This window comes from Pocillopora damicornis, chromosome 10 (assembly GCF_964200805.1).
Source record: "Pocillopora damicornis chromosome 10, jaPocDami1.2, whole genome shotgun sequence".
Lineage (NCBI taxonomy): Eukaryota > Metazoa > Cnidaria > Anthozoa > Scleractinia > Pocilloporidae > Pocillopora > Pocillopora damicornis.
The window spans coordinates 14,027,995-14,044,813 of NC_142679.1; the positions used below are offsets into that span (position 1 = coordinate 14,027,995).

Below are 16,819 nucleotides of genomic sequence, written 5' to 3' on the forward strand. Positions count from 1 at the left end.
CGCAATATGGAAATGAACCAAGGGAAAGCTTAAAGTCAATCTAGGCCAAAGTAAAGAGATCTCTGAATTTATATGAAAGAGAAAGGGGGTCGAGGAACATTTTCAAAAGTATGATTCAGAATATCAAGAAAACTTTTATTTCTTTCACAAAAGCTAGCCACCAACAACCATCCTAAATACGACACAAGCAGCAACGAAAGATGCTAGAACGAACTATTCTATTTCTCCTGAAAAATCAACGACAAACGTGGTCTCCACCGAGTAGCTGGTCAAGGAACAAGAACACCTCAAACCCAGTAGTACACTAAGACATTTACGGTATCTCTTCTCTTTATATCCAATCATCAATAAGCATATGCTCCATACTGTTAAGAAGAATTGGTTTAACATTTATGAGCTTCCTGAGTGGGTGATCATTTCCTTCATTCTCGTGACCTTCATGTTTGACTCAGGGGTGATATTGTAAGGAGAAATAGGATGTTAGTCATTCTTAAAGGTCCGAGGGTTAAGCAGAGGGTAGTAAAAGATTCGGTATGTCTTGTTTTTTTTACAAAAATTAGTATCACTCTAAAAATTTATTTTATCTTGTATTTTGCGCATTTAGAATCTGTTGACCCTTACTTAACTAAGCCAACAGTGACTTACTCTAATAAATTCAAAGTGAAATATGTTTTTATATACTATTATAAGAGTACAAAAAAACTGATAGCATGTTAAGAGTCTTGCCTGCAAATGCGGCTTTGCGCAATCGGAAGATTGGCCATATTTTCTTTGAGAACAAATTTCTTGAGGCCGAGAATGAAGTGCAAAAAATAGTTGTTCCAATCCAGCTTCTGCGCGTCAAAGTTGAAGGTCTGAGAACACAGATAGATCAAGGAAAATGTTAAAATAAGCTACACAAAAGTTGCATCTTACAAAAATGCATGATAGGAAGGTACCAGCTTCAGACAAGGCAATGAGTAAAACTCGCCAACATTCAGAGCACAATAAGCGATAGAAAATATCCAGTCTGCCTGGTCTTTTAAACCCTCTTTTCTTCCAGGATCTAAATATCACTTCTCTGCACTGTCTGCCATACACTCCTCATGACTTTGAAAATGAGAATTCTGTGATAAATTAGACAACATTCCCTGATTGACATTTTTTACCACCTGGTCACCGTTAAATTTGAAAATGTATGAATACTGCGTAAAGAAATAACTCTTAAATAAAAAACCTTACGGCTTTAGTTTACATAACAGTTTATGTCCCAGTATCTTAATATCACTTCTCTGCACTGTCTGTCATACATTCCTCATGATTGAAAAACAGTAAATAATTTTTCGTTTCCTCAAACCATGCAACGTTACATGGCTATTTCAGTTCTTTAAATTTGAACTTCATAAGTTACAGCCGAAATTTTGGATAACGCAAGCCAAATTCCACAAGGAACAAGTTTACTAACCATCTGTCTTAAGGGCTCATATCTTGGATCAGTCCATGATAGTTGTCCATTGAAAACTACGAATAAAAAACATCAGTTGAAATTCAACAAGCTCCTGTGTAATGCTACAGTTGCTTACACTTCGTTTGCGCTCACGGTGGACAGACCAGCATTTATGAGTTTAAATGTCATTTTGGTGGGAGACGCAGTAAACTCAACTCAGGGCGATCCGACAGAGGCCAAAAACCTCCGCAACTTACTGAGTACTTCTTCTCTTAATAATCCCTGTAGGAAGTGTTAGGTTTTGTTTTCTACGGCCTAATTCACTATAAAAGTATTTTTATTTTTGATCATCACTCGTAGGGTTATCATGAATACGTCCTTCCCATGCAGGACAGCTCCCAAACTCACCCATCTCAATGAGAATAAGTTCGTGTGTCCACATTACATCGATTGTCATTATCAATCCAAATATAGATTTCAGAAATGTGATGTAAAATATAAATATAATCATTAAGTCCAATTCTACCTCCCAGCCTCTGGAAGTGAAGAAGATCAAGCTCGTGGTTGCCCTGTCCAGCTTGCCATATAACTTATTCATTCTGTTGAGATCAAAACATATCATAACATTCTCTCAACAAGCTGATCACATAAGAGTAATTTTTTTCCTTTCTTTTTTAACCGGAGAGCCATTGAAACCAGTTTGTTTGGCAAAATTCATCTTTCTTAACCTCTGTATCTTCAGAAATTGTTTATTTCTGGCCTAGAAAGAGATTCATGTACAAAACTGATAAAACAGTAACTCGAAGCTAGTTTTGATTACAGCAAGCACCTTTGTCTTTGATGAGCCCAAATACAGGTAGAAAAACTTGGGCAAAACCCTCTAACTCACTCACCTTGGTCTTTGCCCAGAACAAAAGAATCCCATGTCAGCAATGAAGGCAGGGATTTTGTGACCAATATAGCACCAGTAGTAGTGGATCAGTCTGTAAAATAACATGAATGAACAAATTAATCAATTAATTAACAAAACAATCAATCCATCAATCAGTAAGTTAGTCAGTCAATCAATCAGGTTGTCAATCTCCCAAATTTCAATTAATGAATGAATTGCATCATTCTGATGATCTATTCATCGACTAAGTAATCTTTCAGTCTGTCAATGTCCTTCCATTAATGTCATACAACCACTTATCTGTCCAAACAATCAATCTATCAATCAATCAAAGTTTATTGTCTAACGTGAGGCATGGTTGCCCAATTGCCCGAGCCAGTGGCTCATGTATAAAACGGTAGACTATAAATTAACTATAATTAAAGGTACATTATAAGAAGTACTTATAAGTCAAAATAAATTCCAGCATGTAACTAACTCAATTAACACAGGCAAAAAGGAGAAGATTTGAGCTGAAGGTAAAAGCCCAAACACAAGCGACAATGTCAACTGAATCAGATAAAAAAAAATAAAAACTTTATAGGTAAAAATATATAAGTTTAGAGTATGAATAATAATTGTGAATTTGTAGGTAATTAATATTGATAATTAAAGGAGTCTAAACATTATTTTCGGTGAAAGATATTGCAGTAGATTAATATGAATAAAAATGACAATGTATGTGTATATACAATGAAAGTCAAATACATGTATTACATTTACAGATAGGTCCTAGTGTGCTGAAATCGAAAGTCTTAAGTTTGCAACAGAAATCGCTAAGCTTAGATGCTGTTTTAAGTTCTCTAGGTAAACTGTTCCAAAGGTGACTAACTTTATATGTAAAAGAATTATGATAGAATCTATTATTATACCCTGGTTTCACTAGATTTACGCCTTTATTCCTTAAATTATGTCTAGATTCCCGCAATTGAAAAAAGTTTTTAATATATTCTGGACCGTTCCATTTCATCATTTAAAAAGTAATACCAAGGAACTATAAAATCGCCTATGTTCTAGAGTTGTCATGTCGCTTTTAGCTAAAATTGTATTGTAGTCAACACTATTGCCGAGATTAAGCAAAGTTTTAAGTGCATACTTATTGACTGATTCCAGTTTAGAGCTCAGTGTTTTATTTATTCCAAGCAATAGCGGACTACAGTATTCCAGGTGAGGAAGTATGTAAGCCTTATAGAGCGATAGGGAGACATCTACAGGCATAAGTTTTTTGAGTCTCCTAAGGGCACCAATCTTGGCATAGACTTTTTTTATGACACTCTGTATGTGATCAACAAATGTTAACTTGTCGTCAATTATGACCCCAAGCATTTTGTGTGAGTTAGATAATTCGACTCCAGAGTCACCAATGATAAATTGAGGGACGTAAGCAATATCTCCAACCATCATAGCTTGGGACTTTATGTTGTTGACCATAAGATAATTACGAGAAAGCCAAGACAGGAGGATGTCAATATCATGGTTCAGGGAGATTTCCAAGAAAGTGATATCGTGATGAGATCGATAAGTTGTCGTATCATCGGCATATAGACGCAAGGAAGCGATCTGGCCAGCAAAGTTTAAGTCATTCATATATATATATTAAAAAATAAGGGACCGAGAAGACTACCTTGAGGCACACCACATTGAACGGGAAGCAAATCAGAGAGTTTGCAATTATATTTAACTCTTTGCTGTCGCTCGGTCAAGTATGACTGTACGAATCTGAGGGCATCATCATTCAAACCATAAGCACGCAACTTGGCTAGGAGTAGGTTGTGACACACAGAGTCAAATGCTTTGGAAAGGTCAATGGCAATAGTTCCAGTGACTTTCTTAGAATCCAGGGCTAGTCTCCAGTCGTCAACCATTTTTAGAAGAGCAGTGCAACATGAGTGGCCACTTAAGAATCCAGACATATTGAGAGAGAAGTGAGTCTTGAAAGTATCATAGAGCTGATCATACATAACTTTCTCAAGAATCTTGGGAATGGACGACAAGATACTGATTGGTCTGTAGTTTTCCACAAGAGAGCTATCATCCTTTTTATAGACTGGAGTAACATTACTTAATTTCCATTCCTGTGGCCACGTTGAGTTAGTAAGGCTGTAATTAAGGAGCTTAGTCAGAGACCCTTTGATTGTTGATGCAGATAGCTTAAGAATCATGGGAGAGATATTGTCAGGTCCACAAGACTTGTTTGTTTTAAGGCCAGTGAGCAATTTACCAATGTATTCCGTACTGACAGGTTGAAATGAAAAACCAAGATTGAAATTGCGTGACGAGATTGAAGTCACACCCGGATGATGTTCAAAATCTTCAACAGACTTAGTCAAAACAGCTCGATCAAGAACAGGTGAAGAGAAGGGTTCATTGAAAAGATTGGATGGATCACTTACAACTGCACCCCTATCCATTATGCATGTGCCATCGCTGTTATCTTGTCCAGAAGACGGTAGAAGAGGCTTTACCCGCTTCCAAAAATCTCCAGGAGTTGTTGTGTTAACCGAAGAGTCTAAAAAGAACCGTTTAATAGATATTCGCTTAAGTTTGGTAACTAAGTTCCTTTGTACTCTATAACTTTCCCAAGTTTCGTCATTCCGACTAAGGCGATATTTGCGGTATACTTTGTTTCTCAGTCGAATTGCTCTTTTTATTTGGACATTGATCCACGGAAGTTGGTTTGCGTGAACCCTTTTTTTCACAAAAGAAGCATGTTTGTCTAGTATTTCTTTGTAGAGCTTTGACCAGTGGTTCCAGACGTCATTAATATCGTCATAAACAAGGGCACTGTCTCATGGAGCAGTAGATAAATCACAACAAAAAGAGGCTTCATTAAATTTCTTCATACTTCTGGACTCAATCGTTTGCACTTTCGATTTCGGTAGGCGTAGTTTTCTCACAATGTATACAAGATCGTGATCACTTATTCCAAGTTTCAGCGTGCCACTCTTTGTCCATCGCTCAGTTCGATTAACTAGGATCACATCAATTAGGGTTTCACTTGTGTTAGTAACCCTTGTTGGTTCAGTTATTGTATTCGAGAGACAATAGCGATCGCAGAAATCAGCCAAAGGATTATTCGTATTATGCAAATTCCCATCAACATGGTCCATCATATCAATATTAAAATCTCCAATAAATACAATTTCATTCCTGATTTTTAGCATGTTTTCTGCAGCAGTAGAACAGGCAGAGATGAAGTCAGTGACTTTACACTTACTTGGAGAGCGATAAAAGGCACAAACGAAAAACCATGTATTTGTATTCCCCTTTACGTTGAGGCAAATAGATTCTACACCAGTTGGTTCAAGCTTGAGTTGTCTTCTCGCAGTTAAAGAATTGTGAATATAAGCTAATAGACCACCGGCACCCCTTTTTCTATCATTCCTGATGACACGGTAATGTGGGTTGGATAATAATTTTGTGGAAACAGACTTGTCAATCTTCGTTTCAGAGATAAAGAGAATGTCAAAACGGCATTCGTTAAGTAGATCCAAAATCTCATCTATTTTGCCAATGATACTGTTTGTGTTAAGGTGGCCAATCGAGAGATTTTTCTTGTAATATTTTCTTTATACCATTCGACTGGGGTGGGCGATAAAGAAGAAAGCAAACTAGAGTCCCCTTCTTCTCCTTCAAGAACGCCAAAATGAGAATCTTGTGAGCTGTCGTTGAGAGATGGTAATGATGCGAAAGCACATCGATTACAAGTCCACGAAACGGGCGATGAAGCAGAGAAAGTTCGAAAATCAGCCATAGAGTTTGAACATTTAACATGCATCATATCGTGACATATCCAACAGATAAAGCGTTTATGACTTTTTGCAACTGCTTTCTCACAAACAGGACACGTTGGAGCAGTAGACCTTGCTTGCTTTCGTTTACTCACAGGTCCTGGATTTACATCGACATCACCGCAAATGATTAACAGCTCCGGTCGAAAAATCGCATTCGAATTGGAGTAATACGCTACAGGCCTAAAAAAGCCCTTGCGACGAAATTGTGTACAGGTATTAATGCAACGTCGGCAACACGACAATGAACCAAGATGGCGGCTGGCCAATTTGCTAATGCTTGTCGAAGAGTTGATATCTGTCCAGTCAGCCAGAGTTCCTAGCGTTGCAGATGGTGCAAGATCATGACTTGGTGTGATTAAAAGACATCTCCAATGCGATATTACAAGTATCACACAGATAATATTAGGAAACTTTATAACTTTCCGGGAACTATTTGAGAAACGTCTGACCGCCATGACTCCTGTACTCCAAAACCTATAAAATAATATCTAAAATGTAGTTCTCTCTCAATGAAAATAGCTTAGATTTAGCCCGAACTATTTACATTGAGGGCAATTTACGTTCCAAAACAATGTATGAGAACAAGAGTAAATAGTTTCTCTTGATGAGAACCATGCATGCTAATTGCATTTGACAAAACAAGACTACAGTGACTGACAAACCATGCAAGACATTATTGACTGCAACAATAATTATGATAAATTAAATTTTGGAGAACTCGGAAAAAATCCGAGCCCCAGATGGGATTTGAACCCACGACCCTCCGTGATCTAGTCGGATGCTCTAACCACTGAGCTACTGGAGACTCTATGGTGAGCAAGGGTCAATTTATGGGTCCTGACTGGAACCGCATCACGCGGTTACACAGCCAAGTAATTAGTGCGAACTCACTAACAGCATCGCGCTGTCACATTAAATGTTATTGCTTTCAACTTTAATTAACAATAATTATACAGTAAATTAATGGCTATTTTCTAAATGATAAATTTGTAATGCTGAAACGCTCTCTTTCCTAAAAGAGCAAAAGTTATGTGCTGGCAACCGTTAAAGTGCAAGCCACTCCTGCACAAAATTGGACAACCATTCAACAAATGAAAATTTAGCTACCAGTTTTCTCGTCCAAAGAAATATGAATATTGACATACGGCACAACAAGTTTTTCAGTTTCCATGACTACCTTATGCCAGGAGCTATATACTTTCCAATAATCGCAAGATTCCGTTGAAATTTTATTTTTTGAGTTTTTTTTTCTTAATTCATAAACACGCTGAGATATACTTATTTTTTTCCTAAAAAACGTGGTATTTATTACACATTTTATTAAGAGGCGATGGCATTCCATAGGGCGAGGATTGACGACATATGTGACCAGACTTCTATATTTACCTTGACCCAAGTAAAATATAACACGATTTCCTCAGCCAATCGTTTGTAAGTCGGCTGTCAAACTTTGAGTGGCAATAATAAAAAAATTAAACATTGCCTAATGATAACCGCTCGGCGTCAATCCGCACTTCAAAACACAACTCAAAATCGAATCAAACTCGAATAACTCATGTAAGTTACGCGTCGTCTTAAAATAAACCTAAGCAAGAGCTGCACCCAAAGAAATGTCCTTTAACTGCACAATCTTTATCATTTCGATGCAAAATATTCATAATTATGATCAAGGATTACCGATGCGGTCAAGTAAACAATTTTTCTGTCAGTCAACCCCTGAAACACAAAGGCGCTGTTACTTAGTATGCCTTAAAGGGCATGTAAACCCAAAAAACGTTCATTTTCTTTTCACATAGATGTTTAGTAAATATATCAAGTACACCAAAGGTATCATTCGTTTATTCTCAAAAGTCCATTTTCACTTTGTAAAAGCTCTTCCAAATTCGAAACATTCGCCATCTTGAATGGCGCCATCTTTCCTGTGACGTCACGGGTGGACCCTCCAAAGTCTCGTTTTATAATCGCGTGAGGCACGAAGGAGTCTTTTCTACAGCCGTTGTTTGCTGGTCTCGTCATGATTTTTTACTTACATTTTGCTTCAATATATTCAATTTTTTCGTAATGGTAAAGCGTTGTGTCGTCCAGTTTTGTACTGATTCAAACAAAACTGGGCATACAATGCAAATATTTCCAAATGACGCAAATTTGAAGCGACAATTTGTGAAATTTGTTCAAGTGAAAATAGCCGATTTCGTCGAGCCGTTCGAACGTTCTGTTGTTTGTAGCAGTCATTTTTCTTCCTGATGCTGTACCGACGATTCAGGCCTCACCAGAAGCAAATTATTCGGAAGTATAAAACCATACAGTCGGCAGACGACGAGGATTCGAAAGTGGCCGACCGAACTGAGAAAGAAGTTGAGCTCTTCAAAAGTTAGAGGTCAACAGAGAAAGTACAAAATCGATTTACATGAAAACGTTTCGTTAATTAAACAACAAAAGCTATTGGTTCTCTAAAAACATCTTTTTTCTCATTTAATGAAAGATTATAAGGAAGCCAGTTGTTCGGGAGCCAGCGCTGAGCCCGTAAAAGTCACTGACATGTCTGAACCTTCGCCTGAATTCGAAACACGTATCAAAGAAAGAGAATTCGTTGATATCAGTGTGTAATAACGTGATCTGGAATTTTATCTGTTCGATACAAAGAATTCTATACAGGATCCCATAATCAACCCTTATGTTCTATAAGAAAATCCAAGCCAGCCCCGCTTGGTGCTTCCTTTGAGAAACCCTGCAGAGAAACAGCAGAAGAATTTGTGTCACGGTTTTCACAGCAGTGAAAATACATTCAAAGGTCAGTAGGACAAAATTCATCATTTTGAGTACAACTCAAAAGATCCTGATTTCAGCTTGCAAAACTATCTTTTCAATATTTCAAATCGAAGCAAACACAAACAGGGTTGGATAATTATGAAGGCCACACAAGGAAATGTACATGATACAACTTGTTTATCGATGGAAATGCTTCTGAGATGAAGGATATTGTTTACCGCACAAGATAGCACAGCGACCCTAAAGTGTTTGCCGAGATATCCCCAACACCAACGAACAAGCTATCTGTAGGCAATTTAGCGAAATTTCCTGCCAGGAAAGAAGCGAAAAACAACTAGCTCTAGTACTGTATTATTAAATCAATGGCAGAAACAACTCAAGTAAATCGATCTCAAAATGTAACAAAACAGATGAAACAGAAAATATTTAGCTTAGTCGTTTCCGGTGTGATTATCTGTGCTTTGCTGCTGCCTGTACGCGTAATTGGCCGTCTCCAGCACCCAGAAATCAAGGCAAATTGACTGAAAACCTGGATGCTCAGTGATACAACTTATCTGGGTTTCAGGCCATTTTGCCACAATCGCCCGATTTCCGTACAACAATCACTTTCATGAGTTGTCGGCATTGGTTGACATGTTCCACACTCGCACCTTTGATAATTTTATATAAAACACTCTCAGAAGCTCAAGTTTAAAAAAATTCTGTTGCAGTCCTTTAGATTGTACCCTCGCTTTATTGCATTTTCATGTTAAATACAAATAAATCACAAAGTAAATTAAATACCAGTCTGAGTTTCCGAGACGGTCGCATCGCTGTCGACATGTTCTGTACTGTCTTCGTGCGGATCGCTTCGGTGAACCCTACGCGGCTCATATTGTTAAGGACGTGGCCCAGACTCTCCTGAAGATTCTGGATTATCCCCAGCGCTGTCATTTACTAAGCTTAAGACATTCGAGTCGCTATCTTCTGAAAAAACATCTTCAGAACTACCGCTACTTACACGAACTCCCACACCAGTTCTACTGGGGAATATGTGTTGCGCAATATTTTGGTTCCACCGCTTACGTCACGACTTCTCGCTATTGTTTTTACCGGAAATGGAATTTCAGTTGAAAATGCCAATTTTCTCCTAAAATAAGTCGAATTGGACAAAACTAATTTCAAATTCGTTTTCTACGCCACTTTTTACATAGTATAAGAAAATCATGTATTTTTGGGTTTACATGCCCTTTAATCCGGGCACTTATATCAGACAAGCGATAATTGACATAATTTTCCGTTTTGGAATTGATTCACGTCTGATATTTCTTCCGAAGTAGAGGGATTATTGAAAAAAGCGTGCTCAGCAACGCGCCAAAGCTGTTTTAAACCTTGGTTACAAAAGGTTACGATTACTCTGCCGTCCGGCTCACTGCGTTGCGCGTTTGATTTCTTCTCAGGTTCCTCGTTCCGCGGAAGTCTAGGTTAGCGTTGAATAGGAGAGCCTCAACCTATGTGATTGTATATCGTTCAAGCTCTGTCGTCCATATAAAGCCACGATGGATCAGATCAAAACGAGGATTACTCTGTTGGTTACTATGATGTGGATCATGTCTTTTACGGTCTGTGTGATCGCGACTAGCTCACAAGGTAAACAAATTCCCTAGCTTGTTGTATCAAGAATGCAGAAATATAAAAACCTTTTCATGTTTGTTTGCTTTCTCTCGTGCAGATGTCTAGCTGATTTGCTTCAGTTAAGAATAACTTAACATGTAGTGTATCTCTTTCACACGCAAACTGGTCAGACGATCCATTAAAGCTTCAGTAGAATTCTGACACATATGCTGACAAGGAGCCCCTGTCAGCAGCAATTTTAACTAAGCCTTGAAGCGGGAGGCCTTCAAGTCCATTAAAGACAACATTTAAAGGTCAAAACACATTAGACTCTTCCCGGATATTCGTAATTAAAACTCAATGGTTGCGTGATAAGATTTACTTTAATAATTTCAGCCATTTAGATTTTAAGTAAGTCGAAAGGGATATTTATTACCTCTGACAAAATGATTCAGAGCGATTTGGATGAATTTACACGAACGCAAGTAATTTTTTCATGAAGCCTTTAATTAATTCATTGTCGTTCGTCTAGAACCAAAGATCATCAAAGAACCATGTTGACATAAATAAACGAAAATAGTCAAGAGAAATTACTTCTTTGAGAAGTTATCCCATGCAGTTATGGTTGATCCGCACATTTTGAAAAAACTGCAGGAAAAAGTCAGTCTAGAAACTTGATTCCTGTGGTGTGATTTTTTTCAACTAACATTGCAGACAGGTCAACGTTCGCCATGGGGCGGAGGTGCTCACTTGAACAACTTAAATTTTCTAAATACATCTTTCCTGTCACTAAGTCGAGGCGGGAGAATCTGACTAAAGCGCTTTCTAATGTTGTTTGTTACCGTGTATAACTCAGCATATTTTCATTAGTCGCGAAAATTCTGTCTTGGTCGCTCACGGGAATTAAAGGTTTAAGGACACGTTTAGGTCTGTGTTAGCAAAGAGTGGGTGCCTTTTTTATAATGTGACGATGTAGTTCGAGTAGGTCGGACCTCCTCCGTTTGGCCTGTAGCCAACGGCCTCTGTTTGGTGGAGGAGAACTGGGAAACTCTAGGGAATTAAATAAGATTTAAATTAAAAATCACGTTAAATGATATTTGAAAATTAAATAGAGCATGAATTTAGAGAGCAATCGTCCTCTCATTCAGGATGATACCAGATTTTTAATCAGTTTTGACGATTATTTAATGGAAAATTGGATTGGACACTTGTAAACAAGCTATTCACTCGTGTATTTACATGTAGATCGTAGCTTATGCTGCTTAAGCTTGTCTTGCTTAGCTTTTGGCGCCTTTCGCGTTGTGTACCAAAAAGCATTTCTCACTCTGTACTTATAACCATCTGTTAAAAAGTTAAAGGTTATTTATGATAAAGACTCAAAAAAAGTTTAGATAACATTATCATCTCTTTTATTCCTTACCAGTATCATCATCTTCGCCATCTGCGTCAGCTTCAACATTGCCGCCAACTCCTACAACACTAATAGTATTACTACCGACATCACCTGCAGCGTCAGGATCACCTCAACCATCAGTGTCAGGGTCAACATCACAACTAGCGGCATCAAAACCAATGTCCTCATCCTCAGCCGAAACATCGACATCACCACCAGCATCACCGTCAGCGGCACAAATATTAGTAGCATTACTACCGACATCACCAGCAGCGTCAGGATCACGTCAACCATCAGGGTCAGCGACAAGATCACCTCTAGCGGCATCAACACCAATGTCCTCATCCTCAGCCGAAGCATCGAAATCAGCGGCACAAACATCTATAGCATTACTACCGACATCACCAGCAACGTCAGGATCACCTCAACCATCAGGGTCAGCGACAACATCACCCTTAGCGGCATCAACACTACTCACATCATCACCTGAACCATCAGCATTGGCATCAACATCTCCATCTCCATCACCATCACCATCACCATCACCATCACCATCACCATCACCATCACCATCACCATCGCCATCGCCATCGCCATCGCCATCGCCATCGCCATCGCCATCGCCATCGCCATCGCCATCGCCATCGCCATCGCCATCGCCATCGCCATCGCCATCGCCATCGCCATCGCCATCGCCATCGCCATCGCCATCGCCATCGCCATCGCCATCGCCATCGCCATCGCCATCGCCATCGCCATCGCCATCGCCATCGCCATCGCCATCGCCATCGCCATCGCCATCGCCATCGCCATCGCCATCGCCATCGCCATCGCCATCGCCATCGCCATCGCCATCGCCATCGCCATCGCCATCGCCATCGCCATCGCCATCGCCACCGCCACCGCCACCGCCACCGCCACCGCCACCGCCACCGCCACCACCACCACCACCACCACCACCACCACTTCCACAGTCATCATCAGTACTGCAACCGTCATCATTGTCACCACCAGTATCACGAATCCAGTCAACACAATCTTTACCTGTAACATTACCTTCCCCGTCGATAGTATCGACAGGTTCGACAAAACAAGCTGTATCGACGACACCAAAAGCAGTTACAAGCACAGTGTCTACGTCATCGACGTCGCAACCACCTACTACATCGTCAATAGGTAACATAGTAAATAAGTAAACCATCCATACCTCATGTTTACAGCACGATATTCATGCTGTAGATCTGTTGTATAACATACATAGTTCAGTTCTGTGGTGCAATATCTACACTTCAGATCTGTGGTATGACATCTGCACTTTAGATGTGCAGTATAATCATAGCGTTACCCGCTTCTTTAGTTTATACTAACATCCGTTATTATGTTACGGGACTTGAGGGTCACTCCTGACCATATGACATATGACTTCTGCACGTGATTGCAAAGGTGCAATCACGTATCATGGGCTACCTGACACTTTACGTGAAACGTGCTTAAAATAACCCGCAGGAACAACCATTACTGATAAAATTTGTTTCTTTCATTGGTATTATGACTACAGTAGAAGGCGCTAAGAAATTCGACGGAAAAGGCAAAGTGAATGAACTTTGGGACGACGAATATAAAAATAGCAGTTCTGATAAGTATAAAGACCTCAAGAACAGGCTGAAAACCCATTTAAGACGAATTCTCGAAAAGAAATACGGACAGAACTTAATCAATCTTGAGGTGGAAAACTTCCAGGAGGGGAGTATAATTTTCGACTTCACAGTTTTCCTTACATCTACGACGGATGTTAATGCCGGCAGCCTGAAGGAGGCAATAGAGAAAGATAAAGGGGGCTCAAACTTCACTATTTCCGTTGAAAGTGTAAAGCAGGTCGCTGGTCCCACACCAACAGTAACGTCGCAATCACCCACTACATCGTCAAAAGGTAAGATAGTGAATAAGCAGACCATCCATACTTCATTTGTAGAAAACTGTTCGCATCTCATGTTTGCAGCACGATATTCATACTATAGATCTGATGTATAACATTAATCTGATGTATAACATTAACAGTTCAGTTCTGTGGTATAACATCTACATTCAAGGCCTATTTGTTCAAAGACCTGGCAACGCTACCCAACAGATGAACTGTAACCCAACAGATAAATGTTAACAAAACGTCCTGTGCAATCCACCGGATAGAGATTTATTCGGTGGATAGCGTTATCCACCCTTCGAACATCTGGGGCCATATTTTTTCGTAGAACATCCACGCTTTAGATCTGTGGTATACCATCCATATTTCAGATCTGTAGTATAACATCCATGCTTCAGATCTGTAATTTAACATCTATACTTCGGATCTGTAGTATAACGTCTATACTTCAGATCTGGGGTATAACGTCTATCCTTCAGATCTGTGGTATAACATCTATACTTCAGATCTGTAGTATAAGATCTATACTTCGGATTTGTGGTATAATATCTAAACTCCAGATCTGTGGTATAACATCTATATTTCAGATCTGTGGTATAACATCTATCCTTCAGATCTGTGATATGATATCTAGATTTCAGTTCTGTGGTATAACATCTATACTTCAGATCTGTGGTAGAACATCTATACTTTAGATGTGTAGTATAACATCCATGCTTCAAATATGTGGTATAACATCAATACTTTAGATCTGTAGTATAATATTTATATTTCAGATCTGTGGGATAATATCCACTCTTCAAATCTGTGGTATAACACCCGCACTTCAGATCTGTGGTAGAACATCCATTCTTCAGATCAGTGGTGTAACATGTATATTTCAGATTAGTTGTATTACATCTGTACGTCAGATCTGTGGTTTAATCATAGTGGGTCTTCAACGCTATCCACTGTTGTAGTTTATACTAACACCCTTTATACGTCACGGAACTTTAGGGTCACTCCTAAACATGACTTTTTCACATCATTGCGTAGGGGTAAGCATGTCAGTAGCATTCTATCATTGGTTATCTGACACTTTTCGTGAAATGTTCTCGAAATTACCCGTACGTTCAGCCGTTACTAATAAAATTTGTTTCTTTCATTTGTACTATGACTATAATAGAAGGCACTAAGAAATTCGATGGAAGAGGCAAAATGGAGGAGCCTAGGGACAACGAATATGCAAATAGCAATTACGTTAAGTACAAACACCTTAAGAGCAGGTCTGAAACCCATTGAAAAGAAATTCTCGAAAAGAAATACGAACAGAATTTACTTGATCTTGAGGTGAAAAACTTCTATATGGGGAGTACAATTTTCGACTTCACAGTTTTCCTTACAACTACGAATGATGTTAATGCCGACACTTTGAAGGAGGTAATAGAGAAAGATGAAGAAGGCTCAAATTTCACGGTATCCGTTGAAAGTGTAAGGTAGGTCGCTGGTCCTACACTAACGACAACTTGTCCGAGTGAGCAGCCTGAGGCGACATCCTTTGTAAAGGCGTGGATTGCGGTTGTGATTACACTTGGAATTATAATTCTGGTTTTTCTTGCTTTGCTGCTGTGTTTAATCGTGAGTAACGATTAGTCCTATAAAAGGTTTCTCTCTAGTAAACAGGGTAATAATAGAAGCTTTAAGTAAGATTTGGTGCTTCCCATATCAATGAGAGGAAGATCGTAATTATAATCGTCAATCAAAGAGAGGAAGCACTTTCAGAAGGGGTCAATGAACACTAAAACTGGAGAGAGGTCACAATACCAGCTATAAGCGCGAATAAACGCGAGAAACAAGTCACGTTAGTTTCATTGATCGAGAAGGCAGCGCGAACATAAAAACAAATCAAAAAATGAATATAGAATCCAACCAATGCCATCACGAATTTCTATTGTCACTCGGTTGAAAATTGCTCCATTCAGATTTAACCAAGGGTCGCAATAGTTAGTATGATTAGAACACACAGCTGATATTCAATCACTTCTGACCGATTCTGAACACTATTCTTTGGGAAAACTTCAGTCTCCCCAGCCTAGAAGTTACAATAAAAAAGGACTTACAGTTCTATATTAGTGGACTCTATGTAATTTCAGTTGAAGTGCATTTCAAGCCGAAACTAATTTTTTGGTATTTCCTCACAAAGCTTCAAAACAGAAGATTAAAAAATAGTTGGAGGGCGAGAAAGGCGTCAATTCTGCACAATGACAACGATCCTTTTGCACAGCCCCGTATGTACAGCATCGATTCCAAAGATATGTACTTGCTATCTGGTTTATCGGATGGAACACGAGCAAAAAGTCATGGCTTAGCGGTGGGTTTTTACTTTCACCATTGTCCAGTTGTAGTGAACTTTATTAGTGTTTGTGCAGCCTTAACAATTAAGCCTCATTGTTAACTTTCCCTCTAGAAATCCGATTTAAACTTCACTTTCTCTGAGCACCTTGGTCGCTCCATCTTGGCCTTTCTCATCACGTGTTTTTTTAATGAATTTTTATTTAATCTTACGATATTTTTTTGGCCGCTTTCCATGGATTATGAGAGATATTTCCTCGATGCTTTATTGTGGGAAACGAAGGAAATCTTTACATAAGGTAGATGAAAAGACGTATATTACATAGAGAAAATGCAGAAAGAGGTAAAATGTAAATGTATTGGCGATTTTTTCTGATTTTTCTCTTCAGCTTCTCACCCGTTGCCTTGCTTTGTTTTCGTTACACAGACAGACATTACAGACATTTGGTGTGGAGAATGATGGTTATAATGGCCCGGAAAAGGACGATGAGAAAGCAGAGCCACAAAGCGATGAGCCTTTGCAAGCCGACATGAAAAGTGATGTTTCCGAAAAGGAAGACAAAGGTTAAGAGAATGTCCAGTTCTTACCTGCAATTGGTTTTTTATTAGTGAAACAGCTGAGGCAAAAATGTTATTGTCTTTTTATCGATTTAACTACAAG

At 39.0% G+C, this 16,819-nt stretch overlaps 2 protein-coding genes and 2 long non-coding RNA genes across 6 annotated transcripts; 2 read left to right on the forward strand and 2 right to left on the reverse strand.

The window, feature by feature from the left end:
* Positions 1-730: 730 nt before the first annotated feature.
* Positions 731-2,455, reverse strand: LOC149039033 (uncharacterized). Its single transcript, XR_016180501.1, has 4 exons — positions 2,320-2,455; positions 1,953-2,025; positions 1,445-1,500; positions 731-854 (listed from the first exon to the last, which is right to left on the reverse strand). It is a non-coding gene; the product is annotated as an uncharacterized LOC149039033 (long non-coding RNA).
* A 5,491-nt stretch (positions 2,456-7,946) lies between these two features.
* On the reverse strand, positions 7,947-10,000 carry LOC149039034 (uncharacterized). 2 transcript variants are annotated; one of them, XR_016180498.1, is made up of 3 exons: positions 9,704-9,967; positions 9,139-9,229; positions 7,947-8,879 (listed from the first exon to the last, which is right to left on the reverse strand). It is a non-coding gene; the product is annotated as an uncharacterized LOC149039034 (long non-coding RNA). The 2 variants fall into 2 exon arrangements; XR_016180497.1 differs by lacking the exon at positions 9,139-9,229 and having other exon boundaries at positions 9,704-10,000.
* A 164-nt stretch (positions 10,001-10,164) lies between these two features.
* Positions 10,165-15,248, forward strand: LOC149039035 (uncharacterized). Of its 2 annotated transcripts, none has more exons than XM_089185159.1 (4): positions 10,165-10,549; positions 11,937-13,082; positions 13,465-13,836; positions 14,993-15,248. In XM_089185159.1, exons 1-4 carry the CDS (start codon positions 10,459-10,461, stop codon positions 15,106-15,108), a joined length of 1,725 nt encoding a protein of 574 aa, XP_089041285.1. In that variant the 5' UTR covers positions 10,165-10,458; the 3' UTR covers positions 15,109-15,248. The 2 variants fall into 2 exon arrangements, with proteins under 2 accessions (XP_089041285.1, XP_089041287.1); XM_089185161.1 differs by having other exon boundaries at positions 13,468-13,836.
* On the forward strand, positions 15,172-16,711 carry LOC149039036 (uncharacterized). The gene is made up of 4 exons (XM_089185742.1): positions 15,172-15,246; positions 15,307-15,444; positions 16,010-16,177; positions 16,586-16,711. Exons 1-4 carry the CDS (start codon positions 15,172-15,174, stop codon positions 16,616-16,618), a joined length of 414 nt encoding a protein of 137 aa, XP_089041868.1. The 3' UTR covers positions 16,619-16,711.
* Positions 16,712-16,819: the final 108 nt, after the last annotated feature.